Genomic DNA, 26,802 nt, shown 5'->3' with positions numbered 1-26,802 from the left:
CAAAAAGTCTGAGTACCAAAGTCAGTAGATAAATGCAATATATTCAATGCCTTTTTATATTTTTCATTGTTTTCATTATTTTACTTTTTATTACCTTTTTTTTGTTTGTTGCTCTTTATCAAAATTGCAACTATTTTCAGAACTCATGTAGAGGTGATAGAAAAGCCTCTCGCACATGGCCACCTCTACAGTCTCAGCGGCACGGGCGGCCCTTTGTTGAGACGAGTGCGGGTCTCAATATCTATTAACAACAAAATGGCATATTTTGCGGATTTGTCGTAAATGTCCCATTTATAAATACTCCTTTAATTTAAAAAAAAAAATGCCAAAAAATGCATGTAATAAAAAAAAGAAGTTGTCCAAAAAGTTGTATGAAGGTAGCCTAAGAATGCCGAAATTTATGAGATGCTAATAGTAAAATAATATAGTGGAGAAATCTGGTAGTGACGGTGCTTTGTAGTACTAGGTTACTGTTCTTATAAGACCAATTTGTTTTCTTGACTTTGCCCTTGAAAACAGCGAGTATCTTCTGTCCCAGAACAGCAGTTGTCAGCTCAGTATCACTCTCCATTTACAAGTCAGGTAGAAGTCTGACGACAAGGTCACCAGGGAATCCTGTCCGACAAGTAACCTTTATACTCACATTTAGCAGCAGAGAGACACGGCTGAGACTTCATATAGTATGCATTACAGCCGCCGCACCGCCACAATCAGCACCAGCGGCAGCGATGATACCGCATGGCCATAGCACAGACATGCATTAAGAAGTAGCCAAACCCCGATGCTGTGTCGTCCCAGTCTGCATCATATTTCATTTTTCTTATAGTATTTTCTACGGTAGTGCTTGTTCTTTTTTTTGGCAGTTGTATAAAGGATGAAAGTTAATACTGCTAAGTACCGTATCTTATAATCACAATCAATATTAATTTAATACATTAAAATTGTATTTTTTATGTATTTCTTTACTTATTATTTGTTCATATTGTTAATGCAAGTTCAGAAAAGTGCATTGGGTAACAGTTGAGGAAACCGAACAACCCCTTTAAAGGCCATATACACGTTAGCTCGAGAACCAACATCAGTCCATGAATGCATCACCAAAAGAACCATCAGTACATGAATGCATCACCAGAACCAAAATTAGTACATGAATACAGAGATTTTCTTTTTTTATTGTTTATTTGCTACTTAGATACAAAGTTAATAATAATATAATAATAATAATAATAATAATAATAATAATAAAGTTAAGCAACTTTCTAGAGTCCTCATTACAAAATTTCTACCAAAAGTCATTTATCCAGCTGTGTGAGTACTTTTGCAAAACTGATTCAAATCAGACAGGGCTCATGGTCCTGAATGCTCTCTCTGCTCCCCCCTTCCTTTTCTCAGTGTGAGTGATAGGAGGAGGAAGTTTTAAACAGTTCACCGCATTGTCGACAGGGAAGAAAGCATGTTTAGTGTAAGAGAGGGCAGGGAAAATAGGCTATAGACAAGAAGGAAAGCATATGCAGAGGACAAGTAAATCAAACTTCTGTGAAATCAAACTGTCCACTTAGGAAGCAACGCTGATTGATAATCAATTTCACATGCTGTTGTGCAAATGGAATAGACAATAAATGGAAATTATTGGCAATTATCAAGACACACTCAATAAAGGAGTGGTTCTGCAGGTGGGGACCACAGACCACATCTCAGTACCAATGCTTTCTGACTGATGTTTTGGTCACTTTTGAATGTTGGTTGTGCTTTCACACTCATGGTAGCATGACACGGACTCTACAACCCACAAAAGTTGCTCAAGTAGTGCAGCTCATCCAGGATGGCACATCAATGCGAGCTGTGGCAAGAAGGTTTGCTGTGTCTGTCAGCGTAGTGTCCAGAGGCTGGAGGCGCTACCAGGAGACAGGCCAGTACACCAGGAGACGTGGAGGGGGCTGTAGGAGGGCAACAACCCAGCAGCCGGACTGCTACCTCTGCCTTTGTGCAAGGAGGAACAGGAGGAGCACTGCCAGAGCCCTGCAAAATGACCTCCAGCAGGCCACAAATGTGCATGTGTCTGCACAAACGGTTAGAAACCGACTCCATGAGGGTGGTTTGAGGGCCCGATGTCCACAGATGGGGGTTGTGCTCACAGCCCAACACCGTGCAGGACGCTTGTCATTTGCCACAGAACACCAGGATTGGCAAAGTCGCCACTGGCGCCCTGTGCTCTTCACAGATGAAAGCAAGTTCACACTGAGCACATGTGACAGACGTGACAGAGTCTGGAGACGCCGTGGAGAGCGATCTGCTGCCTGCAACATCCTTCAGCATGACCGGTTTGGCAGAGGGTCAGTAATGGTGTGGGGTGGCATTTCTTTGGAGGGCCGCACAGCCCTCCATGTGCTCGCCAGAGGTAGCCTGACTGCCATTAGTTACTGAGATGAGATCCTCAGACCCCTTGTGACACCATATGCTGGTGCGGTTGGCCCTGGGTTCCTCCTAATGCAGGACAATGCCAGACCTCATGTGGCTGGAGTGTGTCAGCAGTTCCTGCAAGATGAAGGTATTGAAGGTATGGACTGGCCCATCCATTCCCCAGACCTGATTCCGATTGAGCACATCTGGGACATCATGTCTCGCTCCATCCACCAACGTCACGTTGCACCACAGACTGTCCAGGAGTTGGCGGATGCTTTAGTCCAGGTCTGGGAGGAGATCCCACAGGAGACCATCCGCAACCTCATCAGGAGCTTGCCCAGGCATTGTAGGGAGGTCATCCAGGTACGTGGAGGCCATACTCAATACTAAGCCTCATTTTGACTTGTTTTAAGGACATTACATCAAAGTTGGATCAGCCTGTAGTCTGTCTTTCCACTTTAATTTTGGGGGTGACTACAAATCCAGGCCTCCATTGATTAATAAATTTGATTTCCATTGATGATTTTTGTGTGATTTTGTTGTCAGCACTTTGTACAGAACAAAGTATTCAATGAGAATATTTAATTCATTCAGATCTAGGATGTGCTATTTGAGTGTTCCCTTTATTTTTTGGAGCTGTGTGTGTATATATATATATATATATGTACAGTACAGACCAAAAGTTTGGACACACCTTCTCATTTAAAGATTTTTCTGTATTTTCATGACTATGAAAATTGTACATTCACACTGAAGGCATCAAAACTATGAATTAACACATGTGGAATTATATACTTAACAAAAAAGTGTGAAACACCTGAAAATATGTCTTATATTCTAGGTTCTTAAAAGTAGCCACCTTTTGCTTTGATGACTGCTTTGCACACTCTTGGTATTCTCTTGATGAGCTTCAAGAGGTAGTCACTGGAGATGGTCTTCCAACAATCTTGAAGGAGTTCCCAGAGATGCTTAGCACTTGTTGGCCCTTTTGCCTTCACTCTGCAGTCCAGGTCACCACAAACCATCTCGATTGGGTTCAGGTCTGGTGACTGTGGAGGCCAGGTCATCTGGCGTAGCACCCCATCACTCTCCTTCTTGGTGAAATAGCCCTTACACAGCCTGGAGGGCTATTCCACATGTGTTAATTCATAGTTTTGATGCCTTCAGTGTGAATGTACAATTTTCATAGTCATGAAAATACAGAAAAATCTTTAAATGAGAAGGTGTGTCCAAACTTTTGGTCTGTACTGAATATATATATACAGGGTCGGGCTGGGGTGTCTGGGGCCCACAGGGAGAACTGACTCTAGGGGCCCACCTACAGCCATATGCAAATATCTGATATCTGCTATCCCTGTTATAGTGGAGCATTGACTGGTAGCTCCTGCACATCTACTGTGCGACACTAACTTGGATGTACAATTACGGTAGTTTGCATTAAAGGGGTTCTTTGCAGTGACCTGTACACTATATACAGAGCTCCTGTGTATAATGTCACTGGTGACCACTGTATTACACAGGAGCTCTGTATATAGTGTACAGGTAATACAGTGGTCACCAGTGACATTATACACAGGAGCTCTGTATATAGTGTACAGGTAATACAGTGGTCACCAGTGACATTATACACAGGAGCTCTGTACATAGTGTATAGTGTACAGGTAATACAGTTGTCACCAGTGACATTATACACAGGAGCTCTGTATATAGTGTACAGGTAATACAGTGGTCACCAGTGACATTATACACAGGAGCTCTGTATATAGTGTACAGGTAATACAGTGGTCACCAGTGACATTATACACAGGAGCTCTGTATATAGTGTATAGTGTACAGGTAATACAGGGATCACCAGTGACATTATACACAGGAGCTCTGTATATAGTGTCAGTGTACAGGTAATACAGTGATCACCAGTGACATTATACACTGGAGCTCTGTATATAGTGTACAGTGGTCACCAGTGACATTATACACAGAAGCTCTGTATATAGTGTATACATAATACAGTGATCACCAGTGACATACACAGGAGTTCTGTATATACTATATACACACGTGGTCAGAATTGTTGGTACCCCTTGTTTAATGAAAGAAAAATCCACAATGGTCACAGAAATAACTTGAATCTGACAAAAGTAATAATAAATTAAAAATCTATGAAAATGAACAAATGAAAGTCAGACATTGCTTTTCTGCTTCCACTGAATTTAAAAAAAAATTAAACTCATGAAATAGGCCTGGACGGAAATGATGGTACCCCTGAAAATAATGTGACAAAAGGGACATGTTAAATCAAGTTGTGTCAACTAATTAGCACCACAGGTGTCTACAATCTTGTAATCAGTCAGTGGGCTTGTATATAGGACTACAGATACTCACTGTGCTGATGGGTGACATGGTGTGTACCACACTCAACATGGACCAGAGGAAGCAAAGGAAAGAGTTGTTTCAGATTAGAAAGAAAATTATAGAAAAGCATGTTAAAAGGTAAAGGTTATAAGACCATCTCCAAGCAGCTTGATGTTCCTGTGACTACAGGTGCACATATTATTCAGAAATTTAAGATCCATGGGACTGTAGCCAACCTCCCTGGACGTGGCCGCAGGAGGAAAATTGATGACAAATCAAAGAGACGGATAATATGAATGGTAACAAAAGAGTCCAGGAAAACTTCTAAAGAGATTAAAGGTGAACTTCAAGCTCAAGGAACATCAGTGTCAGATCGTACTATCCACCGTTGTTTGATCCAAAGTGAACTTCATGTAAGACGACCAAGGAGAACACCATTGTTGAAAAAAAATATAGTAAAAAAGCCAGACTGGAATTTGCCAAACTACATGTTGACAAGCCACAAAGCTTCTGGGAGAATGTACTATGGACAGATGAGACAAAAATGGAAGTTTTTGGCAAGGCACATCAGCTCTATGTTCACAGACGGAAAAATTAAGCATATCAAGAAAAGAACACTGTCCCTACTGTGAAACATGGAGGAGGCGCTGTTATGTTCTGGGGCTGCTTTGCTGCATCTGGCACAGGGTGTCTTGAATCTGTGCAGGGTACAATGAAATCTCAAGACTATCAAGGGATTCTAGAGAGAAATGTGCTGCCCAGTGTCAGAAAGCTTGGTCTCAGTCGCAGGTCATGGGTCTTGCAACAGGATAATGACCCAAAACACACAGCTAAAAACACCCAAGAATGGCTAAGAGGAAAACATTGGACTATTCTGAAGTGGCCTTCTATGAGCCCTGACCTAAATCCTATTGAGCATCTTTGGAAAGAGCTGAAACATGCCGTCTGGAGAAGGCAACCTTCACACACAAGACAACTGGAGCAGTTTGCTCATGAGGAGTGGCCAAAATAGCTGTCGAGAGGTGCAGACGTCTCATTGACAGTTACAGGAATGGTTTGATTGCAGTGATTGCCTCAAAAGGTTGTTCAACAAAATATTAAGTTAAGAAGAACCATCATTTCTGTCCAGGCCTATTTCATGAGTTTAATTTTTTTTTTATTCTGTGGAAGCAGAAAAGCAATGTCTGACCTTCATTTGTTCATTTTCAAAAATTTGTAATTTATCAGATTCAAGTTATTTCTGTGACCATTGTGGGTTTTTCTTTCATTAAACGAGGAGTACCAACAATTTTGACCACGTGTGTAGTGTAAGTGTACATGTAATACACTGACTCACCAGTGACGTCTCTAGGTGAAGTCCTTCATCTTCGCTTTTCTTCTTCATCTGGCACAGACAGCCATCACTTCTTCCAGCCAGGAATCATCTCTGCAGAAAATAACACACAGTTATCAATAACTGATCTCTTCTAGAGAATATTCACACTTCCCCCCCCCCCCGACTTCTACACTACACCAGTTGAAGAAAAAAAGCAACATAGTGCCGTCCTGCACAGTAACAGGACCCCTCTTTTGTCCCATCCCATGGAAAACTATTTCCTAAAAAGTAAATTATATTACAGAAGTAATAATGTAATAATAATAATTGGAATCTAAAGTAATAATGTTCCCCACTGGTCACCATAAACTAATAAAGTATGTTCCTCAATCTGGCTCCCAAACAGTAATTAAGTCCCTTGTGTAGCCAGGCTCCCCCATATGTCCCTTCTGGCCACCATTTGTCTAGTGTGACCCCTCCATATATTTATCCTAGCACACGTGTATCGAGCCTGCCCCCTCCCATATACCCATCCTAGCCCCCCCATGTGGCCAGTCTGCCCCCCCACATATCCATCCTTGCCTCCATGTTTCCAGCCTGCGCCCCCATATATCCTCCATGTGTCCAGCCTGCCCTCTACATATCCATCCTGGCCTCCATGTGTCCAGCCTCCCCCCTCATATATCCATACTGCCCTTACCCCCTGCATATATCCATCCTGACACCCCCCATATATCCAGCGTGCCCCTCCATATATTTATGCTAGCCTCTGTGTATCGAGCCCGCCCCCCCCACATATTCATCCTAGCCCCCCATTTGTCCAGCCTGTCCCCCCCCATATATCCATCCTGGCTTCCATGTGTTCAGCCTGCCCCCCCCCCATATATCCATCCTGGCCTCCATGAGTCCAGCTTGCCCCCCGCCCATATATCCATCCTGGCCTCCATGAGTCCAGCCTGCCCCCCCATATATCCATCCTGCCCCCCATATATCCATCCTGGCCTCCATGTGTCCAGCCTGCCCCCCCATATACCCATCCTGCCCACCCCCCTTTGCCTGGGTCCAGCCATGGTTCCCCCTTGTGTGTCTAGCCAGGGCCCCCCCTTGTGTGTCCAGCCAGGGCTCGCCCCCTTGTGTGTCCAACCAAGGCCCCCCCTTGTGTGTCCAGCCGGGCCCCCCCTTGCGTGTCCAACCAGGGTTCCCCCTTGCGTGTCCAGCCAGGGACCCCCTTGCGTATCCAGCCAGGGCTCCCCCCTCGTGTGTCCAGCTTGGCCCCCCCTCGTGTGTCCAGCCAGAGTTCCCCCTCGTGTGTCCATCCAGGGTTCCCCCTTGTGTGTCCAGCCAGGGTTCCCCCCTTGTGTGTCCCGCCAGGGTTCCCCCTTGTGTGTCCCGCCAGGGTTCCCCCCTTGTGTGTCCCGCCAGGGTTCCCCCCTTGTGTGTCCCGCCAGGGTTCCCCCTTGTGTGTCCCGCCAGGGTTCCCCCTTTGTGTGTCCAGTCAGCTACCCCCTTGTGTGTCCAGCCTGGCTACCCCCTTGTGTGTCCAGCCTGGCTACCCCCTTGGTGTCTGTCCAGCTGGGCCCCCCCTTGTGTGTCCAGCTGGGCCCCCCCTTGTGTGTCCAGCTTGGCCCCCCTTGTGTGTCCAGCTGGGCCCCCCCTTGTGTGTCCAGCTGGGCCCCCCCTTGTGTGTCCAGCTGGGCCCCCCCTTGTGTGTTCATCCAGTGTTCCCCCTTGTGTGTACAGCCAGGGCCCCTCCTTGTGTGTCCAGTCGGCTCCCACCTTGTGTGTCCAGCTGGGACCCCCCTTGTGTATCCAGCCAGGGTTCCCCCCTTGTGTGTCCATCCAGGACCACCGCTTTTGTGTCCAGTTGGCTCCCCCCTTGTGTGTCCAGCCAGCCTACCCCCTTGTGTGTCCAGCTGGGCACCCTTCTTGTGTGTCCAGCTGGGCCCCCTTCTTGTGTGTCCAGCTGGGCCCCCCCCTTGTGTGTCCAGCTGGGCCCCCCCTTGTGTGTCCATCTGGCCCCCGCCTTGTGTGTCCAGCCAGTGGGTCCAGACCAACACACACACACACACACCTCTTACCTTCCTGCGCTCCCGTGCGGTGTCCTCCTTCTCCTGAGTTGCTCGCCTCCTTCACAGCAGGCGCATGACGATGACGTCATACGCCGGCCGGCGAAGGGAGACACGCAGCTTCAGCTGCTTCACTGGGACGTGCGCCGCGGTGGTTCAGGTAATGAACGCTGCGTGCGCGCGTCCCTGCATACACTGTGCCTGCGCTTTTAAAGGGCCCGTGCCCCTTAAAACCGCAGAATTTTTTTTTTGTTCTCTTCTCCCCCTCTACTCTGCAGCAGGGGGCGGGGCCCACCGGGAAATTTCCCGGTATCCCGCCAGCCCAGACCGACCCTGTATATATACATTCATGGCCAAAAGTGTTGATATCCTTGAAATTTTTCCAAAAAATGAAGTATTTCTCCCGGAGTATTATTGTAGTTCCACATGTTTTGTTATACACATGTTTATTTCCTTTGTGTGTATTGGAACAACACAAAAAAAGCTGAGAAAAAAAAAGCAAATTAGACATAATTTCACACAAAAAACCCAAAAATGGTCCAAACAAAATTGTTGGCACCTTTCCAAAATTGTAGGTAAACAACTAAAAGAAGGAAAAGAGAACTCTCTGAGGGCTTGAGAACCAAAATTGTTGAAAAATATCAACAATCTCAAGGTTACAAGTCCATCTCCACAGATCTTGATGTTCCTTTGTCCACGCTGCGCAACATAATCAAGATGTTTACAACCCATGACACTGTAGCTAATGTCCCTGGACGTAGATGGCAGAGAAAATTTGATGTAAGGTTGCAACACAGCATAATCTGGATGTTGGATAAGCAGCCCCAATCAAGTTCCAAAGAAATTCCAGTTGTCCTGCAGGCTTAGAGTGTATCAGTGTCAGCAGAAACTATCCATATACATTGGAATGAAATGAAATGCTATGGCAGGAGACCCAGGAGAACCCCATTGCTGACATGACATAAAAAAGCTAAACTGAAGTTTGCCAAAATGTATGTGAGTATGCCAAAGTCCTTCTGGTAAAGCATCTTGTGGACAGATGAGTCCAAGATAGAGCTTTTGGGTAAAGCTCATCGTTCTACTGTTTACCAAAAACGGAATGAGGCCTACAAAGAAAAGAACACAATACCTACAGTCAAATATGGTGGAGGTTCAAAGATGTTTGGGGTTGTTTTTCTGCCTCTGGCACTGGGTGCCTTGACTGTATCAAGGCATCTTGAAATCTGAAGATTACCAAAGGATTTTGGGTCACAATGTAGTGCCCAGTGTTAGAAAGCTGGGTTTACGTTCTAGGTCATGGGTCTTCCAGCAGGACAATGACCCCAAACATACTTCAAGAAGCCCCCAGAAATGGATGGAAACAAAGCGCTGGAGAGTTCTGAAGTCGTAGCAATGAGTTTGGATCTAAATCCCTTTGATCACCTGTGGAGAGATCTTAAAGTTGCTGTTGGGAGAAGGCACCTCCACATATGAGAGACCTGGAGCAGTTTGCAAAAGAAGAGTGGTCAAAATTCCAGTTGAGAGGTGTAAGAAGCTCGTTGATGGTCATAGGAAGCGATTGATTGCAGTTTTTTATTACAAAGGGTGTGCAACCAAATATTAAGTTGAGGGTACCAACAATTTTTTCTGGCCCATTTTTGGGATTTTGTGTGAAATTATGTCCAATTTTCCTTTTTTCCTCATTTTTTGTGTTGTTCTAATACACACACAGGAATTAAACATGTGTATAAAAAACATGTGTAATTGCAATAATTTTCTGTGAAAATACTTCATTTTCTGGAACAATTTAAAAGGGTGCCAACACTTATGGCCACGACTGTGTATATGATATATAAGGTAATGAAGACAACAGCTGCCTGAGTACACAAAGACCTCACATCCTACCTGTATTACAGGGAGAGACACTCCCACAAGAAAAACATCTGAAACTTGGATTAGACTGCAAACTGCTTATCAATGGGTCTGAAAATGAATGAAGTAATGAAGATTGCAAGCTGAAATTTTATTTAAAAGGGTTTGTCTACACATTGTTTTTGCCGCGTCTTTTTTTCCTTGTGTTTTTGTCGTGGCAAAAATGGCAAGTTTTACAGCACCAGCAAAGTGATTGAGTATTCTGTAATATCATGCATACGCTGCTTATTTTTACCTTGCAGACTTCAACCGTCAAAGCATTTTTTTCAATCTGGAGCATGTCAATTCATTCAGCATTTTTGCAGCGGTTTTTCCCCGTTCAAACGGATGGGAAAAATACGCAAGTAAAAAATACATCAAAAATGGACACAAAAAACTTATTTTATGCAACGTTTTTCTTGCCAACACTCTCATTTTTGCTGCAGAAAAATCTGCTGCAAATACTCCATGTGTGCACATAGCCTAAAGGTAGCCATTAATTTATGTAAAATTCAATATTTTTTTTGTCAAAGGTGTCCATAGCTGTTATATCTATGTCTCTGCAGGGGATCCGGCATAAGAAAAAATTGAGCAATGATAACCTAGGTGTGGGTCAAGCGACATTCTCTGCTATATCTGTGCAAAGCACAACTAGTGTCAAGTGTTTCGGAAAAATCATTATTTGGGTTTTTAACCCCTTTACAACCCAAGGTGGTTTGCACGTTAATGACCAGGCCAAATTTTACAATTCTGACCACTGTCACTTTATGAGGTAATTACTCTGGAACGCTTCAACGGATCCCCCTGATTCTGAGATTGTTTTTTCGTGACATATTGTACTTCATGATAGTGGTAAAATTTCTTCGATATCACTTACGTTTATTTGTGAAAAAAATGTAAACTTGGCGAAAATTTTTAAAATTTTGCAATTTTCAAAATTTACATTTTTATGCCCTTAAATCATTTCCCACATGTCTACTCTACATCAGCACAATTTTGGAACCAAATTTTTTTTTGTATTAGGGAGCTATAAGGGTTAAAAGTTGACCAGCGATTTCTCATTTTTCCAACAAAATTTACAAAACCATTTTTTTAGGGACCACATCACATTTGAAGTCACTTTGAGGGGTCTTTATGACAGAAAATACCCAAAAGTGACACCATTCTAAAAACTGCACCCCTCAAGGTGCTCAAAACCACATTATTAACCCTTCGGGTGCTTCACAGGAATTTTTGGAATGTGGAAGAAAAAAATGAACATTTAACTTTTTTCACAAAAATGTTACTTTAGACCGATTTTTTTTTTTTTCACGGGGGTAACAGGAAAAAATGGACCCCAAAATTTGTTATGCAATTTCTCCTGGGCACGCAGATACCCCATATATGGGGAAAAACCACTGTTTGGGCGCACGGCAGGGTTCGGAAGGGAAGGAGCGCCATTTGAATTTTTGAATGTAAAATTTGCTTGAATAATTAGCGGACGCCATGTTGCATTTGGGGAGCCCCTGATGTGCCTAAACAGTGGAAACCATCCACAAGTGACACCATTTTGGAAACTAGACCCCTTAGGGAACTTATCTAGATGTGTGGTGAGCACCTTGAACCCCCAGGTGCTTAACAGAAGTTTATAACATTGAGTCGTAAAAATACAATTTTCACATTTTTCCCACAAAAATGTTTTTCAGCCCCCAATTTTGCATTTTCATAAGGGTAACAGGAGAAATTGGACCATGCAGTTTATTTTGCAATTTCTCCTGAGTAAGCAGATACCCCATATGTGGGGGAAAACCACTGTTTGGGCACACGGCAGGGTTCGGAAGGGAAGGAGCGCTATTTGACTTTTTGATTGTAAAATTTGCTTGAATAATTAGCAGACGCCATGTTGCGTTTGGAGAGCCCCTGATGTGCCTAAACAGTGGAAACCACCCATAAGTGACACCATTTTGGAAACTAGACCCCTCAGGGAACTTATCTAGATGTGTGGTGAGCACCTTGAACCCCCAGGTGCTTCACAAAAGTTTATAACATTGAGCCTTAAAGATAAAATTTTCACATTTTTCCCACAAAAATGTTTTTCAGCCCCCAATTTTGCATTTTCATAAGGGTAACAGGAGAATTTGCACCATACAGTTTGTTGTGCAATTTCTCCTGAGTAAGCAGATACCCTATACAGTTAGGTCCATATATATTTGGACAGAGACAACATTTTTCTAATTTTGGTTCTAGACATTACCACAATGAATTTTAAACAAAACAATTCAGATGCAGTTGAAGTTCAGACTTTCAGCTTTCATTTGAGGGTATCCACATTAAAATTAGATGAAGGGTTTAGGAGTTTCAGCTCCTTAACATGTGCCACCTTGTTTTTAAAGGGACCAAAAGTAATTGGACAATTGACTCCAAGGCTATTTCATGGACAGGTGTGGGCAATCCCTTCGTTATGTCATTCTCAATTAAGCAGATAAAAGGCCTGGAGTTGATTTGAGGTGTGGTGCTTGCATTTGGAAGGTTTTGGTGTGAAGTAAACATGTGGTCAAAGGAGCTCTCCATGCAGGTGAAACAAGCCATCCTTGAGCTGCAAAAACAGAAAAAAACCATCCGAGAAATTGCTACAATATTAGGAGTGGCAAAATCTGCAGTTTGGTACATCCTGAGAAAGAAAGAAAGCACTGGTGAACTCATCAATGCAAAAAGACCTGGGCGCCCACGAAAGACAACAGTGGTGGATGATGGCAGAATAATCTCCATGGTGAAGAGAAACCCCTTCACAACAGCCAACCAAGTGAACAACACTCTCCAGGAGGTAGGCGTATCAATATCCAAATCTACCATAAAGAGAAGACTGCATGACAGTAAATACAGAGGGTTCACTGCACGGTGCAAGCCACTCATAAGCATCAAGAATAAAAAGGCTAGACTGGATTTTTCTAAAAAACATCTAAAAAAGCCAACTCAGCTCTGGAAGAACATTCTTTGGACAGATGAAACCAAGATCAACCTCTACCAGAATGATGGAAAGAGAAAAGTATGGCGAAGGCGTGGTACAGCTCATGATCCAAAGCATACCACATCATCTGTAAAACACGGCGGAGGCGGTGTGATGGCTTGGGCATGCATGACTGCCAGTGGCACTGGGTCACTAGTGTTTATTGATGATGTGACACAGGACAGAAGCAGCCGAATGAATTCTGATGTATTCAGAGCGATACTGTGTGCTCAGATCCAGCCAAATGCAGCCAAACTGATTGGTCGTCGTTTCATACTACAGATGGACAATGACCCAAAACATAAAGCCAAAGCAACCGAGGAGTTTAATTCTTGAATGGCCAAGTCAATCACCTGATCTCAACCCAATTGAGCATGCATTTCACTTGTTAAAGACTAAACTTCAGACAGAAAGGCCCACAAACAAACAGCAACTGAAAACCACCACAGTGAAGGCCTGGCAGAGCATCAAAAAGGAGGAAACACAGCGTCTGGTGATGTCCATGAGTTCAAGACTTCAGGCAGTCATTGCCAACAAAGGGTTTTCAACCAAGTACTAGAAATGAACATTTTATTTACAATTATTTAATCTGTCCAATTACATTTGGTCCCTTTAAAAACAGGGTGGCACATGTCAAGGAGCTGAAACTCCTAAACCCTTCATCCAATTTTAATGTGGATACCCTCAAATGAAAGCTGAAAGTCTTAACTTCAACTGCATCTGAATTGTTTTGTTTAAAATTCATTGTGGTAATGTCTAGAACCAAAATTAGAAAAATGTTGTCTCTGTCCAAATATATATGAACCTAACTGTATGTGGGGGAACACCACTGTTTGGGCATACGGCAGGGTTCGGAAAGGAAGGAGCACTATTTGACTTTCTGAATGTAAAAGTTGCTTGAATAATTAGCGGATGTGCCACTGATGTGCCTAAACAGTGGAAACCCCCCGCAAGTGACACCATTTTGGAAACTAGACCCCTCAGGGAACTTATCTACATGTGTGGTGAGCACCCTGAACCCCCAAGTCCTTTACAGAAGTTTATAACATGGAGCCATGAAAATAAAAAAATCTAACTTTTTCCACAAAAATGATGTTTTAGCCCCAATTTTTTTATTTTCACAAGGATAAGAGGAGAAAATGGACCCCAAAAACTTTTGTGCAATTTCTCCTGAGTACGCCAATACCCAATATGTGGGGAAAATACAGTGTTTGGGCGCACGGCAGAGTTCAGAAGGGAAGGACCACTGTGTGACTTTTTGAACGCAAAATTCCCTGTAATCGAGAGCGGACGCCATGTCGCGTTTGGAGAGCCCCTGATGTGCCTAAATAGTGGAAACCCACCACAAGTGACTTCATTTTGGAAACTACACCCCTCAAGGATTTTATCAAGGGGTATAGTGAACATTTTGAACCCAGAGGTAAAACACAGAATTTGATAACATTAGGTCATTATATTGAATAAGTTGTCATTAGTCTTGAGCGCAAGTGCTCGCTACTTGAGTTTGCATCGGGTACTCAGGTATGCACCATGTATCACGGGTGCTCGAGTGACATGCTCGAGTCCCCGCCCACATGTTTCACGGTTATTAGACACCCAAAAAAAAAATGCGGGGATCGCTTGTGCATGGCAGGCAATCCCCGCGAGGTTTTTCTGGCCGCGAAGCATATGGAGCGGAGACTCGAGCATGTCACTCGAGCACCCGCGATACTCAATACATACCCGAGCACCCGATGCAAACTCAAGTAGTGAGCACTTGCTCAACACTAGTTGCCATATCGTCATTTTTTTTTTATTTATTTTTTTACTTTTGAAAAAAATCCCAACCCTAACCCTAATCCAAACCTTAACCCCACCCTAACCCCACCCCCAACCCTAACCCTAGTCCAACCCTAGCCCAACCCTAACCCCAACCCTATCTCACGCGCCCCCTGGGCCGTGGGGTACCCGGAGACGGGCCGGTGGGATGCTGGGGGTTGTAGTCACAGTGGCGGTGACCCGGTCTGTGACCCAGGCGGTCAATCCAAGGGGAATTTAGGTGTGTAGGTTATATATAATGTCCGACTACGCCACCTGTGGAGACCGCCGCTGCGGAACAGTCCTCTGAAGCTGGTGGTTTGGCAGCAAGGGTGGTATAACTCCCCACAGGAAGAGTGTAGCTTCAGGGCAGTGTGTGCGGATGATGGTGGTTGTGCAGGTTGTGCTGGGCGCTGTAGTGCAGTGAGGGGTGGCGCAGCAAGGAACACAGAGACAAGATAGTGCAGTCCCAGGGTCTTTACTCACGATTATTGCAGTCCAAGTTACAGAGCTCGGTATAACTGTCCACGTCGTGCTGCGCTTACTCAGAGTGGTGCTCAGTCCACCCTCAGGTATTTCCAGAGCACTTCACAGGACCCCTTTCTATGTGCCTTCTTCAGTCGTCTTCCTGCGCTGGCACTCACCCTCCTGCCCTGCGCCTCACAGTCAGTGTCCCAAGCCGGTGGCCTCGGGTCTTGGCGGACGACCTGCAGTCCCCTGGGCCCTATGTGGCCACCTTTTCGGCGATTGTTAACTGTGGTAGTGGGCAACTGCACCCTGAAAGTACAGCCACCTCCGGTTGCTAGATGGACTTGAAATATCCGTGCTAGTTAGGGGCCGGTCCCCCTTCTGCGGCTTGATCCCTCCACTGTCTTGTAGATTCGGGCGTACGGGTGGCCTCCAGCACTGCCCGTACCCCTAGGATCCCTTCTGTTCCTGAAGCCTTCCTGCTCACTCTCCTTCTCCTTTCAGACTTGGGCCTCACTATCCAGGCCCGCCTCTAGAGCAGAGCTCATACAGAGCCTCTGCTCCTTTCACTTCTCCTCCTCTGACTGTCTGATCTTTCTAAGATGGTTCCCTCTTTTTATACAGCTCCTGGCAAGTGCTCCCCTTTTCTACTTCCTCCACCCCATCCACTACATGGTTCCCCCTCTCTAGGTGGTTCCCTCCCACTCCAGCCAGGGACCAGGGACTGTGCTCTCCCGTAGGAGCAATCTCGCCCTGTCCCCCGGAAATGTGGTGTAGTGAATGCAGGTGTTGGGGTCCCGAGCTGTACTCCTTCCTTACCTGAGAGTGAGATACCACACCTCTGGGTGAGATGCAGTACCTCTGTGGCGACTGAACCCTCAGGGGCTCCACATATCCCAACCCCAACCCTAACCCAACCCTAAACCTAGCACAACCCTAACCCTAGCACAACCCTAGCCCAACCCTAACCCTAGCTCAACCCTAACCCTAGCCCAACCCTAACCCTAGCCTAACCCCAACCCTAACCCTAACCCTAGCACAACCCCAACCTCAACCCTAACTGTACACAACCCTAACCCGAGAGTTTATTTTTTACGCCGTTCCTAGTGCGGTATAAGTGATTAGACGACTTTATTCTTCGGGTTGGTGTTATTACAGTAATGCCAGATTCATATCGGGTTTTTATGATTGACAGCTGTCACATACTGAAAGACGCATTTTTTTGTAAAATCTAGTTTTTGCATCGCCATATTTTGAGAGCTATAATTTTTCCATATTTTGGCCAATAGTCATGTGACGGCTTGTTTTTTGCGGGATGAGTTGACGTTTTTATTGGTGTCATTTTCAGGCACATGACATTTTTTGATCGCTTTCTATTCCGATTTTTGGGAGGCAGAATAAACAAAACCCAACAATTCAGGAATTATTATTATTTTTATTTTTTTATTCTGTTCCGCGTGTGGTAAAGTTGATAAGGTAGCTTTATTCTTCGGGTCAGTACATTTACAGCAGTACCACATTTATATTGTTTTTCTATGTTTTGCCGCTTTTACATAATAAAAGCAATTTTATAGAAAAAAAAATTTTTTTGCAGCGCTTTATTCTGAGAGCTATAACTTTTTTATTTTTCGGCTGATGGAGCTGTATGGCAGCTTGTTTTTTGCTGGACGAGATGACATTTTCAGCGGTACCATTTTTATTTATATTCGTCTTTTTGATCGCGTGTTATTCCATTTTTTGTTTGGCGGTATGGTGATAAAGCATTGTTTTTTGCTTCGTTTTTTATTTTATTTTTTTACCGTATTCACTGAAAGGGGTTAACTAGTGGGACAATTTTATAGGTCAGGTTGTTCCGGACGTGGTGATACGAAATATGTGTACTTTTGTTGGGTTTTTTTTGTTTTGTTTTTTCATAATAATATTTATTAATGGGTACATTATATTTTTATTTTTGGTGGGTTATTTTTTTTATTTTTTTTTATTTTTTTACAATTTTTTTTAATTTTTTTTTCACTTTCTGACACTTTTTTTTACTTTTATACTTTGTCCCACTGTGGGACTTTCATTTTTTTTATTCTGATCGCCTGCATAGCATAGGGATGGAGCACCATCCCCGTACTATGCAGGCTGTCAGCGCTGCAGATGCAGAAGATACTTTGGTCATGCACTGTGCATGACCAAAATATCTTCCTGGTGATCCGGATGTTGTCATGACGACATCAGGTCGTCATGGCAACATCCGGGAAGCCGCGGCAGACAACGCTGGAGGACGGAAGAGGAGGTGAGTATTGCGATCACCTCCCCTTGCCACCCCAATGGTGCGATTGACTTCGATCGCAGCATTGCGGGGGTTAATGTGCCGGGAGCGGTGTGGGACCGCTCCCATCACATAGTACCGGGTGTCAGCTGTGACAATCAGCTGACACCCGGCGGCCATCGCGCCCGCACAGCCTGTGTGTGGGCGCGATCGCAAAGACATACTAATGCGTATCAGGCTCTTAAAGCCCAGGGCACAGATACATATTAGTGCATCTTGGGCTTTAAAGGGGTTAAAAGGCAAAGTCTAAGGCCCCATTCACACGTTCAGTATTTGATCAATATTTTACATCAGTATTTGTAAGCCAAAATCAGAAGTGGAACAATCAGAGGGAAAGTATAATAGAAACACGTCACCACTTCTGTATTTTTCACCCATTCCTGGTTTTGGCTTACAAATACTGATGTAAAATACTGACCAAATACTGAACATGTGAACGTAGCCTAAGGAAGAAAGTCACCATCAAAAGGAAATACACGGATCTGTGATTACATAGGATGTATCTGCTGTGATCTGATCATTCTTGTCTATGTGGTGCCACTGTGCTCTCTAGTGGCAGAAGTGGGCATTGCAGCCAGAAGCGGCTCAGGTCACTGAAATAAACGGAAGTATCTCAATTTAAGGGAAGCATATTTTTGATGAGGGCCTTTTTGTTTTGAAGCATTTTGGTGATTTTTTGCTCTTACTGTGATTGTTTTTCATTGTAACCTGTGATTGCTGCGAGTTAAATAATCACATCTGGTTCTCGTAGAGGTCTGAGCATTGACAAGAAGCCAGAGCTTCAAAGAGTTTTGGAGAATCGGAGAAGAGACCAGATCATACAACAGAAGAGACAGGAGGAGGAGACCAAGAAGATGCAGTCGCCATTTGAGCAGGAGTTATTAAAGAGACAACAGAGGCTCGAGCAGGTACCCTCTTCTCTGCGCCAGTCTAAAATCGATGCATGCAGGTGTAAGAATTGGACTCTAGGAATATTCATTAAAGCTTTTTTTAATGATCATTACATCAATGGCTTACTCTTAGGCCATGTTCACACGTTCAGTATTTGTTCAGTATTTTATAGCCAAAATCAGGAGTGACGTGTTTCTATTATACTTTCCCTCTGTAAAATACTGACCAAATACTTAGTGTAGGCCATGCATGTTTGGCTGATCCAACTTCCAGGACCCCAATGATCCAGCACAGTGAAGGGGCTGTGGTCAGGGCCGGGAGAAGGCATTTTGGTGCCCTAGGCAGATGAAGCTGATAATTATCAGATGAAGCTGATAATTTCCCCTCCATCTCCCCCTTCCTCGCCTTGCAGCAATGGAATGGGTCAGAGACTACTTTAACACAGCCCCCCCCCCCCCCCCCCCCACTCCGATGGGTCAGGTAACGAGGCGCTGACAACCACTTCCACTAGAATTGCTACCTTTTTTACCAAAAAATACATATAGTGATGGTTGTTCTGGTGTTGTATTCTTATACTACTGATAGCTCTGGAGATGTATTCATGTAGTAATGATGGTTCTGGTGCTCTGTTCATATACTACTGATAGCTCTGGTAATGTATTCATTTCATGTAGTGATGATGGTTCTGGTGCTGTATTCATCACCAGAACCAACATAAGTACATGAATATGAAGCCAAAATCATCATTAGTACGTAAATGGAGCACCAGAGCCATCAATAGTACATGAATACATCTCAAGAACCACCATCAGTACACACATACGGCACGAGAACTAACATCAGTACATAAATGCATCACCAGAACCACCATCAGTCCATTAATGCATCAGCAAAAGAGCCATCAGTACATGAATGCATCACCAGAACCATAATTAGTACATGAATACATCACAAGAACCACCATCAGTAAATAAATACAACACCAGTACCACCATCAGTACATGTATAAATCACCAGAACCACCATTAATACATTACCAGAGCCACCATCAGTACATGACAACATCACCAAGCTTAGTACCACAATCAAATCTAATGTCTAGTCAACCCATATACATTTGTATCTTTTGAACCTTCAACTTCCAGTATATCCTTAGCAGTGATCATTATCCGACTGCAGACAATACAGGAACAATAGTGCTGATGAGACGTAGTCAGTAGCAACAAGAAGACATATGTATACTGGTACCTTATAGGTGACATCTTCTTTGATGGAGCCGTTTCTTTTCGTCTTCATTTTACCAGATGCCATGATGACTTTTCACATCCACAGCTCATCTCTGCCGACTTCCCTCTTCTCCGGTTTAAAGCAGCACATTCCCACACTATGCCTTTAAAAATAAGAGTATTATTAAAATGTTCTCTGCATAAAAATATATGTCCATATTGTGACCTAAATAAGCCTCCTATGATATATGACCTCCACACTGTCTGTCCTTATGAGCTATAACTACCCTACTGTCTGAAATTATCAGCTATAGCTGCCACACCGTCGGCCCTTATGAACCACTACCTATACCATGGCTGCCCTCTTTACACTGTTTTCCCTTACACTCTCTATGAGTCCACACTGTCCCCCCACCATGCTAACCTCTCTCCATACTGTGCCCCCATTTCATTCTTCCCCCTCTCCAAATCCTTTCTGTGCCCTCTCTTCACACTAAGCCCTCACTCTGCCCACCACACTGTCCTTTCCAAACTTTACCCTTCTCATGCTGTCCCCCCACACACTATGATGGTCACCACAGCCGCACATACAGTATGATATCCACAACAGCCCCTCAATATACACAATGATGTCCACTACAGCCTCCCATGAAGTATGATGTCCACCAAAGCCCCCTAGTATGTAGTATGGTCACAACCATAACCCCCATAATATAGTATGATGTCCACCACAGCCTCCCACATATTATATGATGGTCGCTCTCTGCACCTCATACAGTATTACAGTCCACAAGTCACCAATACAGTATAATGGCCCCCACAGCCCCTTATATGCAGAATAATGTCCCTCACAGCACCCCACACAGTATGATATCTACCACAGCCCCCAATACACAATATGATTTCCAACACAGGCCCAATATATAGTATAATGTCCTACACAGCACCCTATACAGTATGGTCACCACAGCCCCCAATATAAAGTGCCTCACAGCCCTAAATACACTATGGTCACCACAGACCCCAGTGTAAGGTCCTCAACAGCCACCAATACAGTATGGTCACCACAGACCCCAGTATAATGCCCTCTTTACAGTATGATGTCTCCACAGTCCTCAGTAGGATGCCCCCCACATCCACCAGTATAATGCCCCCCCCAGGCCCCAGGTATAATGTCCCCCCACAGGTCATAGGTATAATTTCCCCCACAGGCCCCAGGTATAAAAGCCTCCATCCAGAGGCAAAATAGGGAGCAGGCCGGGAGTAGCCTGTGTTCTGATGGAGTCTCCTGGCGGAGCAGGGAGCTGATTACAGCTCCTCTGCTCCTGTGCCGAGCGGCACTCATATCAATTGTAAACGCGAATAAAATTGAGTGCAGGGAGGAAGCGATGGCCGGGGAGCAAGCAAAGAGAGGAGTGAGCAGTGTCAGTGACTGATACCGCTCACTTGTGTGACTGCGCCCCAGCCATCAGTGTGCTGAATGCCTGCGGCTGGGGGAAGGGGCCGGGCGGCCGCAGGCATTCAGCAATGTCAGCTTTCTTTTTTTTTTCAAAGTGCTCTTTCCACATGGAGGCAATGAGTAGCACCCTAGGCAGGTGCTTCCTACCCCTTGTCCCAGCCCTGGCTGTGGTGCTCGCTTGAAGGGCACTGACCCACAGAGTTTCTTTGATCCATACACATATCACTTTTAAAAACAGATCTGTGTGTCTGTCCCCTGAAACTCAGTGCAGGTCCTATTTTCACCTGTTTTGTGGATCAGACTCATATTAAACTGAGTTTTCCATCCATGTTTCATCTGATTTTAAATGATCCAGTGCGATAAATCAATGGATAAAAAAAACAAACTTTTTATATCTTCATCAGTTTTTAAAAATGGATGAAAAGAAAAAAAATGGATGTAACAGGGATACAAAACAGATGACACCTGAGCGACAAATAATCCATATCTCCTGGATGTAAAATGTGTGAATGTAGACTATGGGTTGCTGGGAATAATAAATGTGATTAAAGGGGTGGCCAAGACTGCTTTACTAAAATCAGCAGTTCTAATCTACTGAAGCCCTTGCTGCTCCGGTGCCTCTTTGCTGTGCCTTGTCGGTATTTATTGACAGGACTGCAGCAGTGATATCCTGTCTATAGCAGGTGAACGCTGCAGCCAATCACTGGCCTCTGCTTTTATGCTCACATAGACGACCCAAGACCGCTGAGCCCAGCTTTCTATTTTTCTCCCATGTGCCATCCGTGTTGCATCCATTTTTAAAATCTGAAACTCTTAGAAAAAAATTTTATCCATTGACTTTTGGCAATGAAACCTTTAAAAACAGATGGAACACTGAGGTACAAAGTATGTGTTCCATTTTTAATCTGTTTCTAAGAAAAGAAAATTGACAAAAATGTTAAAATGTACATGTAACCACAAAAACCTGGTATGTTTTTCTCCTAAATGCTTCGGTGTTTCAGGAAAAAATATAGTTTGAAGATCTATCGTTCGCATCGCTCTAGTTGATTGACAGGTCTTCACCATGTGTGTGCTTAGCAAGAGACCTGTCAATCACCTGGAGCGGCGCTGGGAGAAGCCGGCGCCATATGGGACAGTTTGTTGTCCCCTCTCCAAATCCTTTCTGTGCCCTCTCCTCACACTATGCCCTCATACTGCCCACCACACTGTCCTCTCCAAACTATACCCTCTTCTCATGCTGTCCCCCTACACACTATGATGGTCACCACAGCCGCACATACAGTATGATATCCACAACAGCCCCTCAATATACACTATGATGTCCACTACAGCCCCCCATACCACAACCACCCATTATATAGTATGGTCACCACCATAACCCCCCATAATATGGTACGATGTCCACCAATGCCCCTCACATACAGTATTGTGGCCCCCACAGCACCCCATACAGTATTATGGCCCCCTAGTCACCGATACAGTATAATGGCACCTACAGTCCCTTATATACAGAATAATGTCCCCCTCAGTCCCTTATATACAGGATAATTTCCCCACAGTCCCTTATATACAGTATAATGCCCCCCACAGTCCATTATACACAGGATAAAGTCCCTCACAGTCCCTTATATACAGTATAATGCCCCCCACAGTCCATTATACACAGGATAATGGCCTCCACAGTCCCTTATATACATTATAATGACCCCCACAGTCCCTTATATACAGGAAAATGTCCCCCTCAGTCCCTTATACACAGGATAATGGCTCCCACCATTCCTTATATACAGTATAATGGCCCCCACGGTCCCTTATATACAGGATAATGTCCCCCTCAGTCCCTTATATACAGTATAATGGCTCCCACCATTCCTTATATACAGTATAATGGCCACCACAGTCCCTTATATGCAGGATAATGGCCCCCACAGTCCCTTATATACAGTATAATGACCCCACAGTCCGTTATATACAGGATAATGTCTCCCACAGTCCCTTATATACAATATAATGACCTCCACAGTTCCTTATATACAGTATAATGACCCCCCACAGTCCCTTATAGAACAGTATAATGGCCCCCACAGCACCCCACACAGTATTATATCTACAACAGCCCCCAATATACAATATGATGTCTACCAGAAGTTTGCGCTGCATCGGGCAGGTTTCGTTTTTTCCTGGGGTCACCGGGTCACTCTTCAGTTTCTGTAACGCCGGAGTGTTTCAGAGTAAAACATACCTAGCTGCATTAACGCAGCCAGGCCCTGATTTATGTTTTTGTACAACCCAAAACACGGGTGTCATTGAGTGACAGATCCCTTTAAACAATAGTTTATTTTCTGACGACACATTTCCTTTAATATATCTATTTTTTATTATTGATACATTTTTACTTTTCGCTCCTTCAGCTTGAAAAAGAAGAACAAGAACCTAAAGACGAATCTCACGCTCCGGAGTTTATAAAAGTAAAGGAAAATCTCAGAAGAACGGCCACGTTACCGAGTGACGAAAGAGTGGTGTAAAAAAAAAATTTAAAAAATTGCCAAGCGGGAACGGAGTTCTATGTTGAGCCGGATTTGTGATGTCACCGGACGTCATTGTACAGGACTTGGCGCAGCGGATCGTTTGTGCAAGGAACTATCCCTTATCCCGACAGCAGTATACACCGTGCGCTTGTGCTCTCGGGAGCGATGTAACACCCTGTATTTAGCTGCCACAGCACTTAGTCTAACCAGTGGAAGTGTCCTCCTACCTGCACGTGGCTGTGAAGATTTGTGGCTGAGCTGCTGTGTTGCCCGCGCTTTTCCATACGAATCGAAGGTCAAGAAATGTCGGGAGGGGGGTGACCGATCCAATTTGTATGTGTCTGTTCTGTGACCCCAAAGAAGCACATGGGGGGCACACAGGTGATTTGGCTGGGTATACCGCATACATGTTCTGCATGTCCAATTCCAAGCTATGTGTTGCACAGTCATCATAACCAGCCAAGGACGCCAACGCTATCGTGTTACCGGCCCACCCTCTGGGCAGTATTACATTCCTAATTCCATATTATTATAATGCAGTATTACCTGCGTAAAACAACAACCACACGACCATTGTGCACCCCAAGAGTGCTCTAATCTTGGAAGTGCAGTTTTCATTCTGACCACCAGAGGGAGCAGTGTGGTTGGCGGATATGGATTTCTAATATTATGCAGCTTAATTTTTGTTCTAGATGTACAGGGAAGATATCTCAGGCATAAGCTAAGCCAGTCTTTAATCAAGCCTTAATGACGCAAAATAATCTCAGAAAAAAAAGGGGACAGGATCGTCACAAATTAAGGGGCTGCAACTCCTATCCAAGACTAGCAAAATCAGCTGCTAAAAAAAATCTGTACACATAATGCACAAAAATAATCACATAATGCACAAAAATCAGTTCTTTTTCTTTTACCTGTGATTGATCCTTCCCCTTTTTAAGATTGTCGCCCAATCACAATACCATATAGAGCATATATTTATTTTGGCGTCCGTGCCGGCTTATTTTTCTATATAGTCTTCTGATCAGAATAGGTCGATAGATGTGTAATATTTGCATACGGTATATTGAAAAAAAGGCACAAAAGTATTTTTTTAACTCTAAATCGGACCTTTACCATTTCGTTATTTCTGCCCGCATTAATTATAATGAAATGACACGTTGCACTTTATGTATTAATAGGAGGGTTCTAGTTTTATTTTTATTTTTTTCGGTCTTTATATCAGATACTTACAGAATAACCCTAAATAAATCATCATACCTGTGATTTTTTATCGTTATCATCACACTTGGGCTGATAAGAGTAGTAGTTATAGGAATATAGTGCTCCTTACGCCCCACATTAAAGGGGTATTCCCATCTCCAAGTAGTAAAAATATTAGCAAATCCCTCCAATTAGAAAAGTATAGTTCTCCTGATTAGCTATAGTAGGTGTAATAATAATATTAGCAAATACCTCCAATTAGAAATGTAGTATAGTTCTTCTGATTAGCCATGTCGCTTACCCCATGTGCAGGGCATTGCAGTAGCTTAGGTATCCATGATTACGACCACTTATATAGTGATATTGACAGTTAGTTGTTAATGGTCATAATCATGGATATCTAAGCTACTACAATGCCCTACACATGGGATAAGCAACATGGCTAATCAGAAGAACTATACTACATTTCTAATTGGAGGTATTTGCTAATATTATTATTACACCTACTACATATTGGAATAGGATCTTGGAGATGGGAATACCCCTTTTAATGACGTCTTTTTCTTATAAATTAACAATTACAGGGTATCTATACTTAGAACATGATGCTGTTCCTCTGTTACTCATCCTGAAAATATATATATTCATCGGAAGGTCTGACATACTGGTCAAGGGCAATGGTGACATTATACATTTCCAGGAGGAATAACAGAGGAACAACCCTGCATAGACTTCTAAGAAAATATTTTCAACCCATTCATACAGATGTGCCTTTGGGTGCACTATATATTTTTTTAAAAAATCTGCCTGTTTTGCTGTTTATTATAGAAGTCTTCTCAGTCCTACATTGTAGTGAACAGAAACTTCAAGACTTATCTGCATTGGTAACACTTAGGGCAGGATCACACAACCAATATCTTCACCTGCCATCATATTCTGCAGCATTGTACAGACATCATCACTGTCCCCATTGAGGCTCACAATCTACATTCCAGGATGTCTTTGGAGTGTGGGAGGAAACTCATGCAAATACAGTGAGAACATACAACCTCCTTGCAGATGTTGTCCTTGGTGGGGTTTGAACCCAGGACCCCAGTGCTGCAAAGTGATGGTGCTAACCACTGAGCCACCATGCTGCCCACTGTACAGTGCTAACCACTGAGCCACCGTGCTGCCCACTGTACAGTGCTAACCACTGAGCCACCGTGCTGCCCACTGTACAGTGCTAACCACTGAGCCACCATGCTGCCCACTGTACAGTGCTAACCACTGAGCCACTGTGCTGCCCATAACTGATGTGAAAAGAGGAGGAAGGAGAAAGACGTCAGAATGATGATGTATGTAAAGCGCTATGGAAATTAATGGCACCATATAAGCAATTAAAAGTAATAAAATGTATACATATAAATGACAGCACAACCAGAAGACTCAGCTCTGTAACTTCAAAGGGGTCCCTGAATATAGCAGGAAGAACAGCTCTGGAGCACAAACTGTGTCTCTAACAGGTGAAATGCTGTGAACACTAAGAGCACATTTAGGTTATAATACGAGGATTTATGGACTTTTTTATTATTATTATTTATGGATCCTAAAGGGAAGAATAGTCTGGTGTATTTCATTTTGGTAACTGCTGTCTTCCTTCGAAAGAATACTTCCAGTCATTAGGAATGTAAAGTCTCTGATGTCAGGTCTCCCTGGATAATGGCATGAGCAGACGGCCGTAGATTCTTTCATCCGAGAAAATCGGGCTGATTATGCAAAGGACACTCTGATCGGAGTTTGATCATAGTGTGATCCGATTTTCTCGGATGAAGAGAAGAGGGAGAAAAAAATGGAGAAGTCTCTATCCAACATGTGCGAGACCCCATAGACTAACATTGGTCCAAGTGCGATCTGATGTTTTG

The 26,802-nt window shown here is 43.8% G+C and overlaps 1 protein-coding gene across 1 annotated transcript in view; it reads left to right on the top strand.

Moving 5' to 3' along the window:
• The window catches only part of FAM107A (family with sequence similarity 107 member A), a 95,644-nt gene extending 70,683 nt beyond the window's left edge, over positions 1-24,961 (top strand). Inside the window, exons 3-4 of the mRNA XM_073644640.1 lie at positions 18,346-18,502; positions 23,582-24,961. Coding sequence (XP_073500741.1) covers positions 18,346-18,502; positions 23,582-23,695 — 271 coding nt within the window. The 3' untranslated portion in view covers positions 23,696-24,961. The remainder of the gene's footprint in view (positions 1-18,345; positions 18,503-23,581) is intronic.
• The last annotated feature ends 1,841 nt before the right edge of the window (positions 24,962-26,802 follow it).

The sequence above is a fragment of the Phyllobates terribilis genome, unplaced genomic scaffold (assembly GCF_046119375.1).
Source record: "Phyllobates terribilis strain yellow unplaced genomic scaffold, ASM4611937v1 Scaffold_8__6_contigs__length_399053987, whole genome shotgun sequence".
NCBI lineage: Eukaryota > Metazoa > Chordata > Amphibia > Anura > Dendrobatidae > Phyllobates > Phyllobates terribilis.
The sequence above is the reverse complement of the archived record's forward strand: the minus strand, read 5'-3'. Positions and strand labels throughout refer to the sequence as shown.